Raw genomic sequence first — 23,933 nt, 5'->3', positions numbered from 1 at the left:
TTGATATAAATGAATACAATTTCTTTATGGAGCACTGTAAGTGCCATTGAGATCACACTATATTTAAAGATCAGCATCTCTCTCTCCTCTTTCCCTGTTCTTCCAAAAATCTCTCCAACTGACTGCATAGAATGCAGGTCAAAAGTATATAAGAAATCCCTGGTCTACGGCATGTCTGCTCTTTATTTTAAACTGTCTTAAATATACCCTTATCATACCCAATGCCCTCCAGAAATCTAAAGGCCTTTGTTGCATAAGCAATTTCTCCATTCCTTGGTGGCTTATCTGACAGTTTTCCATTTACCTTCTACTTATTATTGCACTCAACTTTGAATTTTAAAACCCCTCTGTGGGTTTAAAGGATCTTGAAGGATGAAATCAGAAGCCTAGATTAGCAATTACTATAAACCTTCAAGAAAGTAAGATTTTTTTTTTCTATTTGGGCCAAAGCAAAGACTTGAGGCTCAAGTGTAATCCAGCTTCATCACATAATGAAGCTGATATCCTGGAGAAATGTCTTTATATTTCACTCGACTCTCTGCCTGACTTCACCATTTCATTCTCACTAACTGAAGATATTCCTAGGATGATGCCCTTTTTTATCTGAATTCTGGGGAAATATTCCAACATTAAGCTTCATTTAGCCTGAATGAAAATCATTTTCTTGCTGCCCTCCCTCTTGGCTCCTTTCCTCAGCTTTAATCAAAAGCAGCAGTGCCAGGCTATACACCATACCACCTGAGTTTCCCCACCTCTGGGAGCTCTCTGCCCCAGGCGAGGACCACCAATATTCAACCTGACAATGGAGAAAACTAAGGTGGGCTTCTTGGGCTCGGAAACTCAGGAGGAGAAAGAGGCAGCTGCTGATGAAGACATGGGCGTCAGCTTCAATGACAGGGTTGCTTGGAGGTGCTTGCCCTTACTCCCCAGGAAATCCCTTTGTTCCTAATGCCCCTCTTCTGCCTCTGCTCTGCTACCTCTCATGTGTGGATTCTGCAAAGTCTGTTCAGTTCTGCTCAACAAGCCTGCCCTGCATGATTTGTTTTGGCCAAACACCACCACAGTAATAGCTAACACTACATAAAGTGTGCCACATGCCAAGCTCTGTCCTGGGCACTTGACAAATAAATAATGCCTTTATTTTTCACAACAACCCTATGAAATAAATACTATTATTCTCCCATGTTACAGATTAAGACACGGAGGCCTCACGAGGTGAGATCAACTTGCCCAACACCACATAGCCAGTTGATGGTAGAGTCAGCTTACAAATTCAGTCAATCTAGCTCCAGAATCAGTGCCCTTAACCACTAGGCAACACTACCATGCCCCTGGGTCCTGATTCTTCCAGGGTTTGTGCTAGGTACACACAGGCATATTTTCACATGGTCTTCTCAACAGGTAAGTATTGCTATTGCGTTTTTATAAGACACGTATCCAACTCATATAGCTAGTGAGTGTAAGAGCTAGACAAATTTATCTCCTTATTCGACAGACATTTTTTTTGGCATCTAATGTGTTCTGTTCTCAGAGCTACAGATATAATAGTGAGAACAGACATGGTCTTTACTCTCACAAAGCTCTCAGTCAGGGAGGCAGACATTTATCAAGTGATTCCACAAATAAAGACATTGTCGCAGAGTTGGATGAGAAGATGGAACATGAGAAGCCAGTGCAGGGCCTCTGACCTCGCTGGGGTGGGGTGAGCACGTGGTGGGGCTTTTCTCAGCACATCCACCCAGTGGGACTCATCCAGGGGAAGCCAGGTGGTAACGGGAGGTGTCGGGGAACAGGCAGGGAAAAATATTGTCAACAAAGGAACAGTGTGTGCACAGGCTTGGTGGTGGAGGAAGCAAGGTGAGTTTGTGACAGTGGAGCCAGGCCAGCATGGCCAGAATGCTGAAAGTGAGGGCAGGGGGCACAGGCATGCCTGGAAATGAGGCAGAAGAAGTGAGAAGTTGTAGTTCATCTGCCCTCGGTGGTGTTTTAACCCTCACTATTCCATCGACCGTACTATAATAGCAGATTCTTAGCAGCAAATTTTGCTTTTCTTGTTTCATGAAACAGTTGGTAAAAGCAATTTTTCCCAATCTCAGAAACATGGTTGTGTTGCAGACAGGCATAATTTCACATATCCCTGTGATTTACCATCAGCAACATATTCCATCAGGGCCCTATTTGCAAAGGAGGTGGTGCAACCGAAAACCGTTGTAAACAGTGACGTGCTTTACACTCGCCCGTGTTATTATCCTTAATAACAGAGCTCGTTTGGGATGATGCATGCATCTCCTCCAGGTGGTAATGTGCGTAAAGTGTTCAAAATGGTGCCCGGCTCCTGGTAAACAACCGGATGAATGTTAACTATTGTTTTAACTATCCTGCCTCCCTTTTTTCTTTCCTGAGGCTTGGTCTGAGGAGGACCTGTGCATCAGGAAAACTGTTTTATGTGTCTGTGTCCCTCTTCTCTTTCAGGCCAGAACAAAATCTGCTTCATCCCTGGCATGGTGGGACCTATATTAGAGATGACACTTATCCCTGAGGCTGAGCTCCGGAAAGCCACCATACCAATCTTCTTCGACATGATGCTGTGTGAATATCAAAGGAGTGGCGATTTCAAAAAGGTAAAAAATGAGGCTGGAAACTCATGCCAGCATCCCTAATCCCCAGCCCATTTCCTCATAATGATATCCTCGTTCCATCTGCCCAGGCTTCATTCAGAGGCTTGACGGTAGGCTGGGGATGTTTATTCATGTGCCCGGAATGAGCACATGGTCAGTATTCTATCACGTTTTCCTGCCCGAGGCCAAGATTTAAATGCACTTTCCTGCCGTGTATCAGCTGGGTCCCTTTATCAATAGTATGAGAATCCTAGTTCTCTCCCTGAGAGTTGCCTCAAGGAGTGTCTGCAGGCCTACCCCTCCTGCCCAATCTCGGGCCCACCTCTGTCCAGCACTTGCTTTTCTGGGATCACTTGGAAGATCTGTGCTGTCTGGAAAGAGCTGACCCTACCACCTATGCAAGTTGACAGCAAGGGGAGTTAGAAGCCAGCTGCTCAGGAGGGACCTGTGGGTCTGCCGCTTTCCCCAGCGGGCAGGGAGGGAGCAACGCGTGTAAACCGCGAGGATCATTGGCCAAGTATTTTCATTGAAAATCCCATCAAACTTGAAGGATGAGGACCATTTTATGGGCCCAGTCACTCCAGAAGCCTTTGAGAGTGGAATAAGCACCCATTTCCACGCTAGGCTCTGGCAATGTTCAGTAGTTTCCCCCAGCTTAGGGAGGTTGGTCCTTCTGTCCTGCCGCTGAGGCTGCCTTAACAGTTCCTCAGACCTCGCCCTCCTGTCCTCTCTGCCCGCTTCTCACCTCGTTTTACCCCTAACTCAGCTCCCCCCCTCGCCCCCTCGCATTTCTGCCTCTCATTCTGTACCATAGCCTGCTCCAGCACTTAAAAGGCAGCAGATTCCAAATAGCTTTTCCTTAAAATTCTCAGGGATTTTACCCCTCCCTTGCTCGTTTCTCTAATCCTCACCCAGTGGAGTCCAAACCCTTCCGCCTGCATTCAGGGCCCTCCTAGCTCTGGCCTTCAGTCAAACTACTTAGCCAGTTTCTCCAGCTCTTTCCCACACCTCACCTATTCTTCAGACATCCCCGCAGCTCACCTGAATTGTGTGGCTTTGGTGAGTGTCTTCCTTCACGCCTTTCCTCTTCTGCTGCTTCTCTGCCGCGTTCACAGTCCTGTGTGCCAACACCTTCTAGACTCCTACTGATCCTGCAAAACCCATCCCAATGCTATGTCCTTTAAGAGGTCTTTGCCGTCTATTCCTATGTCATTTGATCTGTGTGAGGTATGCTTATTATATACTGCCTTGCATTATACTCACTTCTGTGCATTTTCCTGTCTTCTTCATCCTCATCTAATAAAAGTGACACTGATGACAATGACAACAATGACTGCCTTTAACAATGTGTATACTGTGTGCCAGGCACTATAAGCATTTTCCATTCATTAGTTCATGTATTCTTTTTTATTACAACCCTGTGAGGTAGGTAGCATTATCATCCCCATTTTAAAGATGGAAACACTGAGGCTTAGAGAGGTGAAATCACACATCAAGAAAGAGGCAGAGCAGAGGCTGCAACACACAGGTCATGATGATTCTAAACCTATGTTTTGCCCACTTCACCATCCAGCCACCAGTATGGTCACAGTAAATGTTGACGGAATGAAAGAATGAATGGCATCCTCTAAAGCATGCTTTCTCAGAATATGTTCCATGGACCACTAACCCCACCAGATGCTCTAGGGGGAAGGGTTTCCAGGTTAAGTACCTTGGGAAGCCACTGTGTATCATAACCCTTGGAGATTTTCAGTGCACATTAACATAGTCGAGGCAGTTTATTGAGAGGTCCCGCAATAAACAGACCTGTTTAATTTCTCAAATGTATTTGTGCAAGAAATGTCTGTTGGACTCACCATTCTGCCAATCACTTTGGAAAATTTTGTTCTGAGAGGAAAAAGAGATTAGTTGGCTGTGATTATACCACTGTGATAGGGTCCTCTCCTCACTCAGCAGTTAGCAGGGGCTCTCTAGTCCCAGAAAGGCCAGTGACTAGCTGCCTCTTCTGCAAGGAGCCTGTGGGAAAAAAAAAAAAAAAGGCTGAGGGGTTCACATGGAGAAAGAAACCATATCCAACCAACTGGGATGGAGAAAAGTGGAAGGTGAAACCCTGGGCTGAGTGTTGGAAAGCAGTTTGGAATCTGCTGCCTTTTAAGGAGGAAGCGAAATCTGTGAAGCTTGGGGACACGTAAAGGGCACACAATATGAGATGAAGGGTGTCCTGCTTACCCTTGGATCAGCACTCCCTCCGAAGGTGTGGGCACCAGCTGGCTTAGAAAATGCCCTGGGAACAGGTGTGCAAAAGAAATTCTCCAAGTACCTGATGGTCCTCAAGAGAGGTGAGCCCAGTCATTTCTGGACCACGACCTGACAGTTGTGTTTGGTGGCCTCATGTCTTCAGAGGCTTGCCTGGAGTGTGACTTTACTGTCCTGTAGGATTTCCTTATTGCAACATCCCTCTGACATGCACCCACCTATTTTCCATGAGTGAGGTCTTCCTTGAGCTCCTCACCCTAGGTATGTGTTCACTGTCAGTATGTTCCTACAGTTGCTTATCTTCATTTCTCTCTTATCAAAAGAGGCAGGACAATCAGCTCAACTAATGGGGCAGCTTCCCATGTGAAACCCAGCTGGCGTGCTTGGTGTGTGCTCAGCCGTGGGATGAGCAGACCCAGGTGTGGCTATATGGTTCAGAGTAGTCAGCCAAGGAAGGTGTCCCAGGAAATGGAGGAGGCAAGGCTCCCATGATCCCCAAGCAGCGCTGATGGCTGGATCCAGAGTGAACCCCAGAACTGGGGTCTGAAATCCAGGGGGCCTTGTGTGCACACTGGCATTAGTGTGTGATGCCAAACTAATCAGCAAAGAGAAGAACCAGGTGCCCGGAAGATGACAGAGTTCTCTTCTAAACTTTGAGTTTCTTAAAGGAATAGCAGAGCCAAGAGGAAAATGAGCAGAGCCTTTGCACCCAGCTCACACCAGGCCCCAGGGCCTGATGCCCAGTGTCAGGCAGTTCGTTTGCTGTCAGTCCTTTGCTTGGGCTCTTCCTTTGATTTCTTCACTTGAAAAGACCCTAGTCATCCTTCAGCTGAGGCCTCATGTTTTGGAAAAGCCTTTCCTGATCCTGGAGCAGTGGTTCATCTGGTGGCAAGTCACAGATGTGCTCAAGCAGGATGTGCATGGGCTGGAACTGGGACACGGAGGGGTTCGACTCTGAGGGGCTCAGGGATGGGGGTAGGGAGGACGAGGCTCCAGGGTAATCTTTCTTTCTGCTCTGAGTTTCTTTTGCAGCCTCATTGCCAGATCTCCCTGTCTCCTCTTCTAGCCTGAATTAGGGAGCTAATGCGTTTGGCTGATAACCTTTACCCCCAATGATACCGCACTTCCCCTCAGACAATCTCAGGGTCCCTGTCCTTGCCTAGGACTGCATGCCCCATCCCTAGTACACTCCACCATTCCTTTGGTGGGGCTGTGGACAGGGTGGTTTCAGTAAGAGGGGCCTTGGGTTGGCCACACTGTGGCTGGCATGGCCATGCCCCAGTCAGGGTGAAATGCCTCTTGTCCTGCCTGCATGGGGCATAGGCATATCACTTGTCTCATACAGCATGATGATCTGCTATCTTCATCATAGGTCTGTCCCCATGAGGAGACTATGAGATCTTTCAGGGCCAAAGTCAGTCTCCCAGCACCTGTCAGTGCCTGACATGAAAGTTATGTATACCATGTCAACACTCCCAGGATGAATGGAGGCATTTAGATCCCCATCCCACCGCATTTCAGGGGAATAGCCTCAGCATAGAGAGGAACATTCCAGCGAATGTTTTTATAGTGTAGAGTAATGAGGGGGCCTGACCACTGCTTGAGTAGTCCCCTGGGCCTGGGTAGACTGGCTGTCTTGCTGACCCATTCTTTGTGGAGGGGAGGAGCTGTGGGCTTTCTGGATGAAGTTAGTGGGGAGGGGTAGGGGTCCTGGGGCATAGAGACTAAGGAGAGCTGCTACCTATGATGCAGAGGGTAGAACAGGCCTGGGTGCTCCCATCATCCTGAGGGTCTGAACCCGCAACAGGCAGGAGGTCCCAGAGAGAACCCCTCTCTCAAAGAAAAAGAGGTAAGGGCATTGGACAGCAGCATCTATAACGTCCCTGGAACACAGCAGGAGCTCAATAATTGCTTGTTGAATGAATTAACTGGCAGAGATATCAGTTTGGCAGATTCCACTGAGACTAAGTCTTGGCATGGAGTAAGTTGGTGCTTCAGATGGCTTAGAACATAATGTGGAAAAAAGCAAATCAATTCAGTAAATATGTACTGAGCACCTACTGTCTTTTGGACACTGTGCTTTGGAGTCAGACTTGCTGCTTATAAACAGAAGAAATTTGCGTAAGTTATTTAACCTCTCTCAGCCTCAGTTTCTCTATCTGTAAAATGGATATCATAATGCCATTATAGGTTCCCAAACCTGAGTTCCATGGGGGATGAACTGGAGCAGGCAGAGAAGAGATAACTCAAAGAAAATTAGGAAGCTAGACTGACTCCCCCAGGCATCCCTTCTCATGTGAGATTGCCTTCTCCAGCTTCCTCCAAAGTCTGCCACTGCCCACCTCAGGACAACCTGCATTTCCTTAACGAAGGAGGCCAAAGACTGCCTTACAGGTGTCGGTTTCATTCTTGTTATCTCTCTGCCCTCCTGGCCTTTCACACCATCTCTGCCCCTCCCAGGTCAAAGTCAGCACCATCCATTTGAGGAAGAGCTCTTGTTCCCTAGATTTTACTTCGTCAGGGTTCTAGGCAAACAAGATGATGAAAACAGCCAGGGCCTTCTAACGCAGACAGGAAAGGCAGCAGAAGCGGTGCAGGGAGGGCTTGATGCAGGTGGGAGGCCCAGGTGAGGCCATTCTGATGGAAGGGGCAGGCCCACTAGGTCTTGGCTCCTGGAGTCCACGCTGCTTTTCCTGAGTAGAGCTTCTCGAGATCCATATCGAGTCTCTGTAGCATCTGACTTCTGTGAATGAAACCCATGGATGCTCCTTTACAACCATCTACCTCGCAGGGGTGGGGTGGAGTCAGCGATGTGATGCAGTCGTGTAGCTGCAGATGAAAATGAAATTAATTTGGAGAAGCTGGAGCTTTGTCCTAAGCTCTGCATAGTGCCAACGTTGGGGGTATGGCCTGTCACAGTGACATGGCATAGTATATGTTTGGGAGCATATGGTGGACCCTTGGGCCTACCTAGGTCAAGTTCATCCATCCTTTGAAACCCAAGACAAAGGTCCTCCTTTGCCTCAGTTTCGTCATTTGTAAAATGGGGATGATGATATCCGTTTCCCTTGGCTGTCGTGAAGATTAAATGAGATTGCGATGCCAATGATGAGGACAGTATCGACAATGCCATGATGATAATTGCTAACCATTACTGAGCACTTACTATGAACCAGGCACCCTGCAAGGCCTTTCACATGTGTTTTCCCATTAACTTCTCCCAGCGCCACTATAAAGCAGGTGCTGTTTTAGATCTCTATTCAATAGGTGAGAAAACTGAGCCTCAGCAAGGCTTATTAACTTGCCGAAGGTCACATGGTGGGGGAAAAAAATCAAAGCAGGACTCAAACCAAACCTGTTTGATGCCAAAGGCTGTGGTCACAGCCACTCCTGAGCCCAGCGCCTGCCCAGGAGCAGGAAGGGCCAGTCTGCCCTGGGCTACGCTTGACTGAGGCCTTCACTCTCCAGCCCACCCCGAGGGCTCAGGCGTGGCGAGGCATCAGCCAGCTCTGCACATCCCCTGGCACCCTGTAATTTCCCTCCCCGCGGCTCTTTTGTGACCCTGAGACAAGTAGTTATTTACCCCGTCCGCTTCTCTGCTCCAAAGGAAAGTTCCTCTTGCAAGGAGGAATCGTGCCAGCATTCACCACTGAACAGCTCAGACAGGAAGCAATGCTAGTTTCTCCCCCAGCGCTGCTTTCCAGTAACATTCAGCAGTGATAACAACATCCGCCGTAATCATAAGTAGATGAGCAAACCCAGGGCGTGCTTTATGTATATAATCTCCTCCAGGCCCCCAACTACCCCTTGCTGTTGGTACCACTATTATGCCTATTATATTGATAGGGGATCCACAAACTATGGCCCACAGGCCACATCTGTCCTGCCACTTGTCTTTGTAAATAAAGTTTTATGGGAATACAGCCATGCCAATTTGTTTATGTGTTATCTTTGGCTGCTTTTGTGCTACAACAGCAGAGTTGAGTCACTACAGAAACTGTCTGACCCCATAAGCCTAACATATTTACTCCGTGGCCCTTTACAGAAAGTGTTTGCTGACCCCTGATGGAAACTATGAAACTGAGGGTTAGGAGGACCTACTCGCTTTCCCAAGATGGTGGAGGGAACAGAGCAGACATTGAAAGCCAGACAGTCTTGCATCAGAGCCCACTCTCGTAGTCCCTGGGCATATTTCTTCCTGCCCGAGGCTTGGCACAGTAGACATCTCTAACTATGATAGCCCCCAAGCCCCGACTGTGGATGATACTCACATGTACAACATGCATCCTATAAGGGGTGTGATTCACGTGCAGACTGGCTGCCAGACCCTCACTGGGTTGGCCCCCAGCTAGGTCTCTGTTCTTCCTTTCTTTCTTGAACTCTGCTCCAGCTGAACTGCTGTCCTCATTTTTCTCCATATTCCCACCTCCACACCTCTGCTCACTCCATTCCTCCCACCCTTTTCATATTTATCACAATCCTACCCATCTTCCAGGCCTTATGTATCTCCTTCCATAAAACTTAACTGTGGAAACTCACAAGCCATTCTTTCTCATTTATGTTGTATCAGCACAAGCTTCTGGTCCTTTCCTTCGGCCCTCAGCACACAAAAGTAAGAGAACAATAGCACCACAGGTGATATGTGAACCAGGGGAAAAGTGAATCTGGTCCCTGCCTTTCATCACCTAGAGATTCCAACTAACTAGACTGGGCTTGATCCTTTGTGCGCTGGAAAGAGTGCCAAAGATCTCTGCCGTTCATCTGAGATTTAGACAAGCCACTTAAACTCTCTGAGCCTCTACTTCTGCAACTGTGATAATAACTGACACTTCCTGAGACTGATGCCAAGCAGGGGCTGGCTGCTGTTCATGCATTATCACACTTAAAGGCAATCCTTGACCTCCAGACCTCATGGAGTGACTGTGAGGACTGAGTGGGAAGAGGCTGGGTTAGGAGCCATGAGTACCCAAGGGCTCCCTTGACCTTGGTGACCTTCACCAAGGGTCCCCTTCCATTCTCCACGTGCCAGTTTCTTATTTAGTGGTAAAATGTGGTGGTGGGGGTGGGGGGGGCAGTGGACTGCATGATTTGGATAGACTCATCAGCGCATGATATTAAAACAGTACAAACCACTTTACATTACAGACGTAGTATGGCCCTTCAAAATGTTGAATAAGTCATGAACTCAACTGAGTGAGATGTTCTTGACATTGTATAACACTCTCTGGCTTCAGTGTCATAAGATTTGGTAGAACTGTAGGTACACATTTACTTTCACTTACAAAGTCTGATCTCTGACCATTAAGTTGTCACCACTCGATCTCCGAGGCATCAGCTCATTAAATATGACAGCTTCAGGTATGGCTGGATTCAGGGCCTCAAAAATGGCATCAAGTTTCAGTCTGTTTTCATCTCCTCCTCTCTGCTTTCCTCTGTACTGGCGTCATTCTCAGGGAGGCTCTTTCACTGTGGCCATCTCCAGCAGCCTCAGGCTTACAATCTTCCATCTTCAAATTGAGCCAAAAGACTCTTTTTGCTCAGAGCCCCAACCAAGCCTTGGATCTACGTCTCCCTGGCTTGACCTGGGCCTTTGTTAATGCTGGGGTCTGGATGATGCGAGATATAGATTAGGGGCTGGGCCTGTGTCATGTACCCACACCTGGAGCTATGGAGGTGTGGTTAGTTCGCCTGAGTCCCCCAGACTGAGATTAGGGCCAGCGTGATCACCAAAGTCTGGAGAGAAGAATGCTAGACCAGCAGAAATAATGGCCGTCTGTGACAACATGTGGTTCCCTGAAGATGCAATGCTCTGTCACACGCCTGCGTGTCTTCGCACATGCTGTGCCTATGCCCTCTCCTTCAAATGCCCTTTCGCTTTTCATCTCCCTGCAAAATTTCCACATAAACTTTGAGAACAGCCTCAGAGGGCATGGGCCGTGAGAAGCCTTTCCTGACTCTCCTTTCCCTCTCTGTCTCTCTCTGTGTCTCTCTGCCAAGCTCGCTTGCTCTCGTTCTCTCTCTGTCTCTCTCCCTTTCTCCCTCTCTCCCTCTCTTCTCTCCCTCCTGCCAATCTCTCTGCTCCAGTGCTCATGATCAGTTTTTCCTCTGCATTCTCTAGGAACTCCTATAAGGCACACATCGTATCCTGTTGCATTTTGCATTCCCAGTTCCCAGCACTAAACCTGGGAGATGAGGGGTGCTCCCTAAAGCTTTGGTTAAAATACTGAATTGACTGATTTCAACACTGAGCCTTCTAATGTTGTTGTTGTTGATTTTCATCTCTGACTTCTTCAGTTTGAAAATGAAATCATCCTCAAGCTGGACCACGAGGTGGAAGGGGGCCGAGGGGACGAGCAGTATATGCAGCTGCTGGAGTCAATGTAAGTTCAGTGCCCAGCATGGGAGGAGCAGGGAAGGTGACCAAGGCTGGAGGGCTCAGGACTCCAGGGGGCTCCAATGGCTCTGTCCTCCCTGGGGATAATCTAGAGGCTGGTGAGTCTTGGGGAAACTCCATTTTTGTAAGAAACCTCATATCTCTCTCTAGAGTGGCTATCTTTTTGATATTGTTGGAATGGACCAGATAAAAAGAAATTTTGTATTGGGGAGAGGGAAGTAATCCACCAAAATGTTTGTTTTTGTTTTCTCTTAGCTGTGGAATAATTCTTGCTATTTTTTCCCTTTTTTGGTGAGGAAGACTGGTCCTGAGCTCACATCTGTTGCCAATCTTCCTCTTTTTGCTTGAGGAAGATTGCCCCTGAGCTAACATCTCTGTCAGTTTTCCTCTATTTTGTATGTGTGATGCCACCTCAGCATGGCTTGATGAGTGGTGCGTAGGTCTGCGCCAGGGATCTGAACCCACGAACCCCTGGCCACCGAAACGGCATGCAGGCACTTAACCACTACGCCACCAGGCCAGCCTCTATTTTTGCCTTTTTAATTTTTGACAACTGTTGGTCATGGCCAACATGCATGGAGCACATGCAGTGCATGGCTACCGTGCTAAGTGCTGTGTATTGTCTCATTTAGTGGCATTTATTCTCTTTGATCCCTATGTCACAGAGGTGGCTCCTGAGGCTCAGAGAAGTCTCTTGGCCAAGGAAACTAGGCCAAGCTAGTTAGGTGGACAAGCTGGGACCCGAACCCAGCTCTGCCTGACTCCAGAGCACGGGCCTGGGTGAGGTGGTAGATGCTGGATGGTATCCAGGAGCACTGGACTTGCAATCAGGACACTGTTTTGCTTTAAAAGCTTATTGAGATATAATTCACATACCATACAATTCTCCTAAAGTGTGCAATTCAATGGCTGTTCGTATATTCACAGAACTGTGCAATCCTGACCACAGTCAATTTTAGAGCATTTTTCTTACCTCCTAAAAGAAGCCTGGAACCCCTTAGCCATCATCCTCCCTCCCTCCCACCCTCCACCTACTTTCTGTCTCTGTGGATTTGTCTATTCTGGACATTTCGTATAATGTCACCATATAATATATGGTCCTTTGTGGCCGGCCTCCTTCACACAGCATCTTTTCAAGGTTCATCCATGCAGTAGCATGGTCAGTACTTCATTCCTTTTGATTGCCATTCTTTTTATCGAATAATATTCTGCTGTTTGGTTATACCCCATTTTGTTTGTTCACTCATCAGTCGATGGACCTTCAGACTGTTTTCACTTTTTGGCTATTAGGAACAATGCTTCTATGAGCTTTCATGTACAAGTTTTTGTGTGGACACATGTTTACAGTTTTCTTGGGTACATACCTAGGAGTGGAATTTCAGTGTCTTATGGTAACTCTATATTTATCCTTTTGAGACATCATCAGACTGTTTTCCAAAGTGACTGCACCACTCAGATTCCTACCAGCAGTGCAGAGGGTTCCAATTTCTCCACATCCTCCTCAACCCTTGTTAATATCTGTCTTACTGATTATAGCCATCCTGGTGGGCGTGAAGTGATATTTCATTGCTGTTTTGATTTGCATTTCCTTCATGGCTCAGGATGCCAAGCATCTTGTCATGTGCATGTTGTCCATTTGCATATCTTTCAAGAAAGATATTGGCTTTTAATCCTGGTTCTATCACTTAGGAGTTGCACAACTTTAGACCAATCACACAGCATCTTTGGCCTCAGTATCCCCATCTGTAAAATGGGGATAATAAGCCTGCAGTGACTATTTTGGAGAGCGAATAGCTGTAAGTCATCTGGCACACAGCAGGGAAAGGCTCAGGAAGTGTACTTGATCCCTCGCCTTGCTCCTAGTTTCTGTCTCTAACACCTTGGTAATCTCTCCTCCTACCCGGGAGGACTTCTCCCAAAGTTTAGGAATATGGTTCAGACACCCCAACTTTCCTCCTAATTGTAGTTTCTCTGATTTGTATGAGTCTCTGAAATAACTCGGATTTTGAATTCTTTCCCCAATCTTTTTTGACTATTTTAACTTTAACAACAAAAGCAGACTAAAGGCCTTGCTCTAACCCTCACAATGACCCTCCCTGCCCTGCCCAGCAGGCAGAGTGGAGCCCCAGGCAGCCCCTTCCTGTCGCTGTGCTCAGCCATCACTAAACACCTGGAGTGCACACGCCACTGAGCTAGGAGGAGAAACCTGCCACCTGCTCCTCAGATGCGTATCTAGGCTGATTGTCCAGGGGAAAAGTGACCTTTTGACTGAATCAATGTTTATCTTAAAGTTCTAAGAAGGAAAATCTAAATATTGATCAGAAGTGAAACCGTGACGACGCTGGCGGTTTCCATTTTTATAAGCGGATGGGGCTCTGCGGCAGTCTTCCGACCATCGGCAGGATTTTCAAATCCTTCCTGAGTGATTATTTGTGAAAGGAGTCCTTAGAGGTTGAGGAAATTAAACACAGCTCATTATTTTTTTCCTGAGAGAGGTGTGAATGATTTTTCCCAAACTAATCAAGCCCAACCGGAGGAGTCCGGGCCCCATCAGAACGTCCAGGGCCCAGTCCCTGCTCCTTCCTTTGAACTTTCTGAGCCTCAGTTTCCCTATCTGCAACCTAGAGATCAAAATCCTATCCAGCTCTTAGAATTTTTGTTGAGATTAAGCAAGAAAAGTCATGTAAAGTGCTTAGCACAGTTTCTGATACCAAGTAGGTAGTCCAGAAATATCAGCAATTGTGATTGTTCTCCAGGTGGATACCGATGTGTCTGTTTGAAGCCATGAGCCTACCTGTCTTTTCTCCTCCAGCTTAGTCATCCTCAGTTCCTCCAGCCCTCTTCTCAGCCCCTCATTCAGGGCCTCCACTGGTATATAGGGCCTGCTCCGGGCAGACAGTCCTGTGGGCACACAGCTTGGTAATTACATGGTGCCTTTGTGAAGAGAACAGAGCTTCCCTTCCTGTGGCAGCAGCAGTCCTGCATCAGGGCACAAGGCTTAAGGCATGGAGTGGGGCTGAATTGCAGCCTTCGTGTGCTCTTGCACAGTGCACAAGCTGTACAACCTTACACAGCATCTCACTCCTCCCTACCCTCAGCACTCTCCTTGGATCCCACTCTCGTGAGTCCGCATCTGTCTTACAGTCTGCCTCTGTGAGGGTCCCACATTGAATGGAGTAATGAGACACACTCTACCCTGCTATATTCCATCTGTCTGGGAATTTATCTAGAAGTGCAAGGGGGCTGGAAGGCTGAAGGGGACAGAGAATGTATGTTCCGGGGGCCTGGATCCCACCCAAACCAGTTCAGTACCTGAAAGAGGATTGTCCTAAGAGGCTCTCCATACATAGTTTTTATGTCTTTATTTTCTTCTGTTTAATTTCTTTTTTATTGCCGTCACATTGGTTTATAGCATTATATAGATTTCAGATGTAATCATTTTTTTTCAACTTCTGTATAGCCTGCATCATATTCACCACCAAAAATAGTTTTTAAAAGAATAAGTGAAAATCCAGTTCCATCAGCACCGACAGAGGGTGTGGACCTGGGCTCCTCTCTGAAGGCTTCCCGTGCTGAGCGCGAGTTGACTCCGGGGCGGCGTGAGCTCGCTCTAGCCTCCGTCCCCGAAGGCAGGAGCATAGACTCTGCGTGGGAGTGCTCTGCCATCCCTCCTTCCTCTCCGTGAGGAATTATCTGCATCGCCTCCAGACTCCCACGGCTCTTTTTCATTGTCACTTATACCCCATTGTGGGACACAAAGGAGAGGACGAGCTGTGTGACCTTGGCAGGACCAAGATTAGACTCAGTTCTATGGGCCTCATGCCTCATCTATAAATTGAGGGTTATAATAATGCCTACCTCAAGGAGATTTTGTGAGTGTTAAACAAGAGAATCAATAAAACGGGCTTAGCACAGCATCTGGAACACAGGAAGAATTCAATAAGTGGTAGAATCATTATATTTTATGATTAGTTTTTGTTTCTATATCTGTTTCCCCTGCTAGACTGTGTTCTCCTAGAGGTCAGTGAATTCCTAGTTCCCAGAACATTACTTGTTGAGTGGATGGATGGATGGATGCATGGGTGATTTCAAAACAATCTGCCCGTCCATCTCACTAATCCTAGACCATATGAGTGGGTTTCTTACCTCATGCCTAAAGAATAGAGAAACTAAGAAAGCCAAAATTTTGTTCTTCTAAATCCCTGCTTCTCAAAGGATCAAAAGCATTGGCATCACCCGGGAGCTTGTTAGAAACGCAAACTCTTAGGCCCTAACCCAGACCTGCTGAATCAGAATTGATTAAAACAATGCCCAGATGATTTCCGTGCACACTGACGTTTGCCAAGCAGGACTCAACCAGTGGTTCTTGATGTCGGCTGCACATCGGAATCACCTGGAGAACGTAAAAAATAAAACACTGCTGCCTGGCTCCCACCCCCAAAGATACAAAGTCATTGACCCAAGGTGAGCGCTGAGCTTCATGAAAGCCTCCTGGTGAGTGTAACACATGGCCGGGACAGAGGACCAATGGTCTGGCCGTGCTCAGGCCCTGAGATGCCTTCTGCCCCGGAGGCTGGGAGGAATCACACCAAACACTGCAAGGGAACTTCGTTGCATTGTCGTTAGGGTGGGAAGCTGGGCTGGAAGTGACCGTCCTAGAAGGAGTCAGACACAGCTGTGACTGAGCCAGACAGGCCTAAATCACAGGGCAATTTACATCTCTCACTGACAGCCCAGGAACAGGTGCTTCTCCCACCGTGAAGATGGATTGGTCCCATCATGGCCACAGTCTGAGACGTCGCCTCCTTGCAGCCTGGTTTGGCTTCTGCGAGGAAATGACCCTCTGAAGTCCTTGCCTTTCTCCCGTTTCCCCTCCTGGAAGCTCTTGGACTTAAACTGCCCCAGGGAGAGTAGCCAGAAACAAATGGTAGCCCAGGGAATCTTGTCTCCTCGAATGTCTGAGAGCGCATGGCAGTGTTCCTCTGCAGGACAATGTTGAGCAGTGATTGCCTTGATTCCCACAGTCACCACTTATTACCGAGTGACACTGGGAAGGTCATTTAACCTCTCTGAGCCTTGCTCTCCTCATCTGTAAAGTGAGGGGAATACCTTTTACTTATCAGAATTACTGTGATGATTTCTTAAGGAAAAGTGATTAGTACCTGGTGCAGAATAAGTGATTAATAAGAAGGAGTCATAATCAAGATTTTGGTCCACCTGTCTCTCCCCACCTAGCCTGTGGGCCACCTGATGGTAGGCATGATTCTTTTTATATTTTTTATTTTATGTCTTTCTCCCCATCCCTACCCCACACAATGCCGGCAACTCACAGATGCTTAAGGAATGTCACTTTTATTGTTTCTGGTTTTTAAATTTAGAATATTAATTTTACAACAAATGTAAATTTTTCAAACAATACATTCAAATTTAAATTGACAAGCGAACAGTGTCCTCCTCTGTTCCCCTGCCTAGACCCCTTGGCAGAGGCAATCACCATTAAGAGTTTGGTGTTTATCCTTCCTGACCACATGTGGCACATTTACAAACACATAGAGACACAGACACACACTTCCACTCACATGTGGGGTCTGGTGGTTGAAGCTAAGATACTGGTGCCTGACAGTTGATATTTAGCACTGTGACCTTGGACAACTTAGTTGACCTCTCTGTGCCTTAGTTTACCCATCTGCAAACTTCCCATCTCATAAGACTGTGATGGGAGATTAAATGAGTTAAAATTTGTAAGAGGTTTAGAATAATTCCCGGGACATGGTAGGCTCTGTGTGAGTTGGTTACTTAAAAAACAAACGTTGTTCTGAGACTTAACTTTTCTCAACTTTGTATTTTATAGAGCTGTTCATGTCAAAATGTATTGATCTCTCATACTTTTTAATGGCTTTGTAGAATTACATTTTGTGAATATGCTTTAATTTATTTAACCATTTCCCTATTGATGGACGTTTAAGATGGTTCCAACTACTTCACTATTAGATGGAATTTATAATTCTTATAAATATATCCTTGTATACTTCTGGGAATATTTCTGTAGAATAGATTCCCCAAAGGAGAATTGTGGAGTCAAAGGATGTATGCATTTACAGTTTTGATAGATATTGTGAAAATTGCTATCTAAAAAAGTTGTACTGAGAGGCCAGCCTGGTGGCGTAGTAGTTAAGTTCATGAGTTCCACTTAGGCAGCCTGGGGTTTGCTGGTTTGGATCCCGGGCATGGATCTAGCACCGCTTATCAAGCCATAGTTTCGCAGGAGTCCCACATATAGGATAGAGGAAGATGGGCACAGATGTTAGCTCAGGGACAATCTTCCTCAAACAAAAACAAGTTCTGATTTACTCCCAGTGTGGGTGTGTAAAAGTGACTATTTCCCCACACTGGAAATTGATTTCTATTTTTATTTTTCCCATTCTGGGGTGGGAAAAAAATTAAATACTTGCTACCCTGTATGGACAAATAAGTGTATAAATGAGTAAATGATTGAACAAATGAACAGAATGAGCCAACACATGAGCCAGCGGACCTTGGATGCACTGATTCACTCTTTCTTCCTGGCCATGAGCTCACTGCCTTCCCGTCTCTGCCCGCAGCCTGATGGAGTGTGCTGCGGAGCACCCGACTATCTCCAAGTCGGTACAGAACTTTGTGAACCTGGTCAAAGGCCTCCTGGAGAAGCTGCTGGATTACCGGGGCGTGATGACGGACGAGAGCAAAGACAACCGCATGAGCTGCACTGTGAACCTGCTGGTACGTGGGGCTGGCCAGCCCTCCCTACGGGCTGGTGGGACCCGAGTCCTGGGGCAGGCCTGGCTTGGGTTTCACTGTTGCACTTGATTAGGAAGCAGCACTAAGGGCGCTGGAGATCAGACAAACGTGGGATTGAATCCCTGCTCTGCCGTCTGCTAGCTCTGTGTCTTGAGGACAGTTGCTTCACCTTTCTGTGCCTCAGTTTCCTTATACATGAAATGTGAGTAATGAGTATTTCCTTTAGCACCTAACACCTAACCCAGAAGGAAGATGGCCATAGAGATGGGTTAAGAGTTTGAGCTTTGGAGTCATGCAGCCGGTGGGTTCTCATCCTACCTCTGATAACTAATAGAAAGGACAAGTCAAGGACGTTTTCTGAAGGTTTCGTTTGCTTACCTGTTCCGTGGAGAAAACACTAGCCCCTGTTTTACAGGCTGTGCAGTCCTAGCCCATGATCGAATGCTCACTGCATGTTAGTTTCCTTCTCTTACAGAATGGAGTGATACTAATAACTAGAATCTGTAGAAAATTACTATGAGATAGGCTAACCAGAGCAGTAAATCCCAAACCCAGGCTCTTCACCCCTGTGCCACACGACCAGCCCTGGCCTGGGTCCCAGACACTGTCCCTTCACGTGACCTGTGATGTGGTCATGAGACACGTGGTTGCAGCCACAGTGCTTCATACCCACCATGTCAGCCCACCCTAAGGTGGTTTAAGTGAATCAAGTTGACCAAAAGACCACGTGGCATCCATAACGTCAACCCCCATGCTCCGGAATACAAATCCTGTCCTCGTGGTTCTGTTGTGTGGCCTCCCTTTACTCTAAGTGGACTCTTTTAACAGCCTAGATATTGCCATTGATTTTCTGAAATGCTAAGGGGAGTTTAAAAATCCTGATTACAGCAGAAAAGAATTCATTGCTAATAACTCCACCAGGCCCAATTTATGGAAAGAGCCTGGGGAGGGGTTTTACCAGAGTTTGCAGTTTCTCTCTAAGGAGATGCAGAAGTTGGTTGAAGAAATTGACCTTCAACCGTCAGACTCTGACCAGGGAGAAAGCTTGGGACAGGCAGTTCCACAAGCAATTAGACCCTGCTGGTTTTTGATGTGGGGCTTCAACATGGTCTTGGGGGCGAGGACAGGATGTGGAGGGGTGTCAGGAGCGCTGAGGTTAGTGTGGTTCTGCACGCACCCTGACCGTGTGCCCTGGAACACATTGCCACCCCTCTCTGAGCCTCAGGTACACATGGGTGCGTTGGATTAAAACAGGACTTTCTCAAAATGTGGCTCACAGACCTCCTGGCTCAAAATCTGTAAGAAGTTGTTTACAAATGCATTGAATTGGGATCTCGTGTGGTGGAGCCCAGGATGACTAATGGTCTACCTGACCCTGAGCTGGGACCGGAATCGGGCTTCCTAGGTATTGCCGAGTTTGAATTTTTTTGGCTGTGGACTCATAACTCCTGATAGTTCTGCACTACCAGAAGTTATGATCTGTTATTATCACTGGGTCTAGTAAGATCACTATTACAAGAGTCCAGGGTGTGAACTTTTACAGATCAGGCTGGGCTGCCTTTTACAGAAGACTTTGTCAGAGTCGACTGCCTCAGTCTTGGCAGCCCGCCTCTCGGGGCCGCGGACAGCTCAGTTGCTCCCCTGATATCCAATGGTAGAGATACTTCCTCTGTCCTTTTACCGTCCAAGGATCAGAGAAGTGACTTTCAAGGCAGAATCTCTTCATGAGGCTATGTGGTACATTCAGGAAAGTAGATTTCTTGCTCCCATCTCAGGGCGCCCAGATAATAAGTAGAAATCTCATATCCATCACCACACCCTCCACCCCTGCTGCTCTTTTAAGAAAAACACTCATCACTATTTTTTCTCCCCTGCCTAGAATTTCTACAAAGATAACAATCGGGAAGAGATGTACATAAGGTAAGAATTTTGTTTTCTAAAACCCAGACCTGCTATGTCACTCTCCTGCTCAATATTCATCAAAGGCTCCCCACTGCCTTCAGGATAGAGTTTAAACTTATCTTCTTGACACTCAGGCCTTCTGGGTTCTTATTCCTGTCAATCTCTCCAGAGTCAACTCCTTCCACTCTCCTACAATTAACACCCACAATCCACTTGGAGTTCTCTGACCCGCCATGCTGTTTTCCTGTATCCAGAGACCCTACTTTCCTTCACCCACCTGGTGGACTGAGCTGCTGAGTTGAATCTGCATTAGTTGCATGTGGAGCCCCAGTCTAGGGTTTGTAAGGCATGTAGTTAGATCATTGGCCAGCCCAGTTTCAAAGGAAAAAATATGCCAAGATGCATGATGCCTGCTTCCTTGTAGGCATTTAAAAGATATTTATTTGAATGTATCATGAAGGTTTTTGGGGGATATTAGCCTGGAGCAAAGAATTCCTTTGCCAGTTTTTCTGAGTCTTATATTTTCTCCGAAGTTTTAAAATTATTATTATTGTTATTTTTACTCATTACAAAAATAATGCATACTTATTACCAAAACAAAACAAACTCCTAATATACAAACAAGCAAAACAAAAAAATGAAAGAAATTGCCATAATCCATACATATTCCCAGACCCTTTCATGTTTATATATAGATCAAATTCTATGCCTGCATATTTTTTGTAAAAATGGAATCATACTGCTCATAATTTATTCTTTGCTTGACAAGAATTCCATGTCAACAGATGTATTTCAATATCATTTTTAATGAAACTATAAAATTCTCTTTCCAGAATATACCATAATTTATATTGCCAATCTTATATTGTTGAACATTTAGGTTGTTTCCAATTTTTCCCCATCAAAAATATCACGGAAACCAAATTCTTGGACATGTATCTTTATGCACATCCTCTTGAGACTAGAGCCAACAAAGTGGAATTGACCAGAGGGTTAAGGAGCCTGGCACTTTCAAGGCTTTCGACATGTTCTGTCAAAGGCCAGAGAGTCCGAGTCTGAACTCACTCCACTATTACTGCAGATATTTTTAGGTACTTAGTTTACCATTATTCCAGAAATAGGAACTATCATTTGGGAAAAAAAAGATAATTCCATAGGTTGTCCTGAGCTTGGATAGTATTTATGACATCACTAGACGTGACTTATTGTAGTATCACCGAGCTTTGGGGACCGCGGGGCCTGGTGTCTTCCCTTGTTTTCTCTGTCACCCTGGGTACATCACTCTGTCTCTCTGAACTGAGCTTTCCCCCTGTAGAATGTTTCCATTCTACCTCCTGTTCTGAGGATTAAATGAGATGCTATAGGGAAAGTGCCTGGCACATGGTTCCCTCCCTCCACCCTCTTTTCTCTCCTTCCCACTTTAGAAACACAGATGGCAAATCCCAGATCTCCATAAGCTTGGAGATTTGAGTCCCATAGTAATCTAGGAAAACCACATTTGCCTAAACCAGACATTGTAAACAGGATATAGTCTGAAAACCTGTTCACTTTGGCAGGCATAGTATTTAGAGACATTTTTTAATTGGTTGCCAAATTTTAAAAATCTAGAGATTTTACATAAAAATCAAAATTTCTCTCTTCTCCTGAAAAACTCAGAGGGTGTGGCAACACCAGGCACTCATCCTGTCCTGACAACCATGCCCTAGGCCGGCTGATGGCCGCCCCTCAGACGAGGTTGGAGCTCTCTGGTCATGACATCTTCTCCGTTCCCGTTGAACTTCACCCCGTGCACCTCACTCAGCCTGCCCATCTGGCATCTGTAGTTGTTGAGTTTGAGTCCCTGGTCAGGCACATCAGGATGTCTTCCTTTGGGCTGGGTAGTACATCACCAGAGTCTTGAGTTGATGAAGGAGAGGAGAGGGTGCCTTGGCCTGTTAGCAGGGAAGCTGTCTCTTTGGCTGCTCTCCCAAGTTTTTTGGACCCACATTTAGGGATCTAAGGGATGGGCAGGAGGAGATATGGTAGGATTCAGCACATTCATAGGAGTCTCTAAAGGTGGACCACAGGCTCAACACTCCCTACTTGCAGGCCATGTGCAAGTTCACTGATAACTGACTGATGAGCAGAACGTTAAGGCAGGGGGAAAGTGGAAAGCCATCATGATAGAGGCAGAGAAATAGCTGGTGTTGAATGTCTTCCCAGCTCTGTCAACTTTAACATTGATCTCAGTTTTCTTATCTATAAAAGGATTATTGGGAAGATGAATTGATAGACTATATAAAGTTTCCATTTGTGAATGGGCCAATGAGTGAATGACTCTTTCTACCTGGGATCCTCCCCCGCTCACCTTCTGATCCCAGCCCACCTGTCACACTATGGAAAACTTTCTGGAAGTCCTTCCTCTCCCCACCTGGATAGGTCCTGCTCTCATAGTACAATCGACCTCTCCTTCACAACCCTGATCACAGCTCTATTTCTGTGATTATTTATTTGATGGTTTGATTCATGTCTGCCTGTTTTCCTAGACTATAAATTTGGAACCCTGAGAACAGTGTCTGTTTTTGCCACCATTCACCTCTAGTGCCTGGTACAGTCTGTGTGCTCACTACAACTCTGCTGATTGAATAAACGAATGAGCAAAAGGTCGCTAGAGTGTCCTGGCTCATTAGTTATCAAAACTACCAGTTGACCTTCCTTCCCCTCAAAATCTTTGGCAGTCCCTACCCTGAGGTCAGGCAGCCCCCATTTGGCCCGCTGGCCATGTTTTACATGGCCTGGGACATTAAATGCTAGCTCTTCCTTTGGTGACATCCTGTGCAGAAGGCTTTCTTCTAAGGAACCTAAGCCTGAGCACTGAGACCTGCAGATGCTTGAGAAGCCTTTGTTCCCTGTGGTTGGACAGTCAGGCAGAATCCTGGCGTCTTTTCTCTCACAGGAAGGGATCAAGGACATCACATCATAGCATCTTCCCTTCACCAAATTACTACCAGTTGGGTTTAAATAAATGCTCCTGATGACATGCAAGTCACCAAAACAGTGGGACTCTGTTTCCAACAGTGACGTGGAGGAATGTTTTGTAGAAGAACCTAGTTCCCAATGATGATAGATAACAGCTGTCATTGCTCAGAGCTGGCTACGGGCTAATCACTTTCAGTGCATCCTCACATTTGTTAGCAGCAATGCTAGCTATCACCTGTGGAGCCTTACATTCATGGTCTGCTTGGTCCTTTAAATGCCCAGCAAGTCTAGAGGTAGGTTCAGTGAACATTTCCATTTTACAGATGAGCAAACTAAGGAACAGAGAAGTTAATTCACTGCCCCTCAATACCTATTATGTATCATATATCTAAGAATTGACCAAAGCTTTCTTCCTTTGTTCCTGTTCCTGTCCTCAACATGCCTCAGCTGTAGTGTCATCCCGGGGTTCAGAACTGTATCACCACTTTGCACAGGGACAGGAGGTGGAATGTGATTATGGTTGAATAGTAGATTCTCCCTGCTGTGAGCTCGAAGCCTCCACATGAATATTCAATCTCTAGCCCCTGGTCCACTTCCTTTTATTACTAGAAAATGTGCTTCTTTTACACCCAGAGAATACTGAAGAGAGGGTAGGAGCTGCCCTTTTCAGTGCTGTGGCTTTTTCATGCTCCTAGAATGGTGCAATGATCAGAGCATGGGCTCTGGGGGAATCAGTCTGGGATCACATTTCAGCTTTTCCATTTATTAACACATAAATTCTGACAAGTTCTTTATATTTCCTTCCTTGATTTCCTTTACTTGTCATATTGCATTGGCCAGAGTCTTCAGTATCAAGTTGAATACTGGCTGGAAGGGTACCTAACTTCCCCAGGCCATAGTTTTCTCATCTGAAAATGGGATTCCTTGATGGACTCATCTCATAGGGTTGTCATGAGGATTAAATGATCTAAGGCATTTAAAACACTTAGCATGGTGTCTGTCATGAATGCCCCACACACGCTAGGTGC

General features: G+C 46.3%; 1 protein-coding gene across 1 annotated transcript in view; it reads left to right on the top strand.

Moving 5' to 3' along the window:
- The window catches only part of DOCK2 (dedicator of cytokinesis 2), a 406,061-nt gene that overhangs the window by 345,254 nt on the left and 36,874 nt on the right, over positions 1-23,933 (top strand). Inside the window, exons 33-36 of the mRNA XM_014850884.3 lie at positions 2,473-2,621; positions 11,169-11,254; positions 17,871-18,027; positions 19,925-19,965. Of these exons, the coding sequence (XP_014706370.1) occupies positions 2,473-2,621; positions 11,169-11,254; positions 17,871-18,027; positions 19,925-19,965 (433 nt within the window). The remainder of the gene's footprint in view (positions 1-2,472; positions 2,622-11,168; positions 11,255-17,870; positions 18,028-19,924; positions 19,966-23,933) is intronic.

This window comes from Equus asinus, chromosome 9 (assembly GCF_041296235.1).
Source record: "Equus asinus isolate D_3611 breed Donkey chromosome 9, EquAss-T2T_v2, whole genome shotgun sequence".
NCBI lineage: Eukaryota > Metazoa > Chordata > Mammalia > Perissodactyla > Equidae > Equus > Equus asinus.
The sequence above is the reverse complement of the archived record's forward strand: the minus strand, read 5'-3'. Positions and strand labels throughout refer to the sequence as shown.